Below are 593 nucleotides of genomic sequence, written 5' to 3' on the forward strand. Positions count from 1 at the left end.
GCTAAGGAGGTAACGAATAGGATACCTGATGCTAGTCCAATTCTTGGCGGTCTCGAAGATCCGTTAAACTTGAAATTTTGTAGAAAAAGTTAGAGCAGGCCCTTATATGTAGTCGGCGTGCGTACAAACTCGTTCAAGACACCAATCCACACGGTACGTTGTATCTGCAGCACTATTTAAATACGTGCAGATTTTTTGATGATCATATTCACCTACAGATCGACACTTGTTCGAGTTGGCGTTTTCAATTGCGGCACAATTTGAGTCGCTAAAAAGTAGTATGCTTGCATTAAGGTACTATCTTTATGCGCTTGAACACAACTCGCGTGAGCCAAATGTTGCCAAGAGAGATCGAAATCGAGTGGTTACACTTGATCGAATCGCACAATCGTATGAGAATATGTGCGTAGCAGCTCAGAATGTAATCTTTTTGCCGCAGGATCAGCTTATGAGTATTGTTTGCCATTTACGTGCAGGGGATACGCTACGACAGCCGAAAAATATTTTGAGGATGCAATCAGTGTGTACGATCAGAACCGAGGGCAGCGAGAGCTCTCAAAGGCAACAGACAACGATGCTGCAGATCTTCAAGC

At 43.7% G+C, this 593-nt stretch overlaps 1 protein-coding gene across 1 annotated transcript in view; it reads left to right on the forward strand.

The window, feature by feature from the left end:
• Positions 1–28: 28 nt before the first annotated feature.
• PHALS_01740 (Tetratricopeptide-like helical) overlaps positions 29–593 on the forward strand; it is a gene marked incomplete at both ends in the record, with an annotated part of 629 nt that continues 64 nt past the window's right edge. The window contains 4 exons of the mRNA XM_024716192.1: positions 29–34; positions 84–153; positions 219–402; positions 477–593. The exon at positions 477–593 is cut by the window's right edge and continues 64 nt beyond it. Of these exons, the coding sequence (XP_024581815.1) occupies positions 29–34; positions 84–153; positions 219–402; positions 477–593 (377 nt within the window). The remainder of the gene's footprint in view (positions 35–83; positions 154–218; positions 403–476) is intronic.

The sequence above is a fragment of the Plasmopara halstedii genome (assembly GCF_900000015.1).
Source record: "Plasmopara halstedii genome assembly, contig: Scaffold_1583, whole genome shotgun sequence".
Lineage (NCBI taxonomy): Eukaryota > Oomycota > Peronosporomycetes > Peronosporales > Peronosporaceae > Plasmopara > Plasmopara halstedii.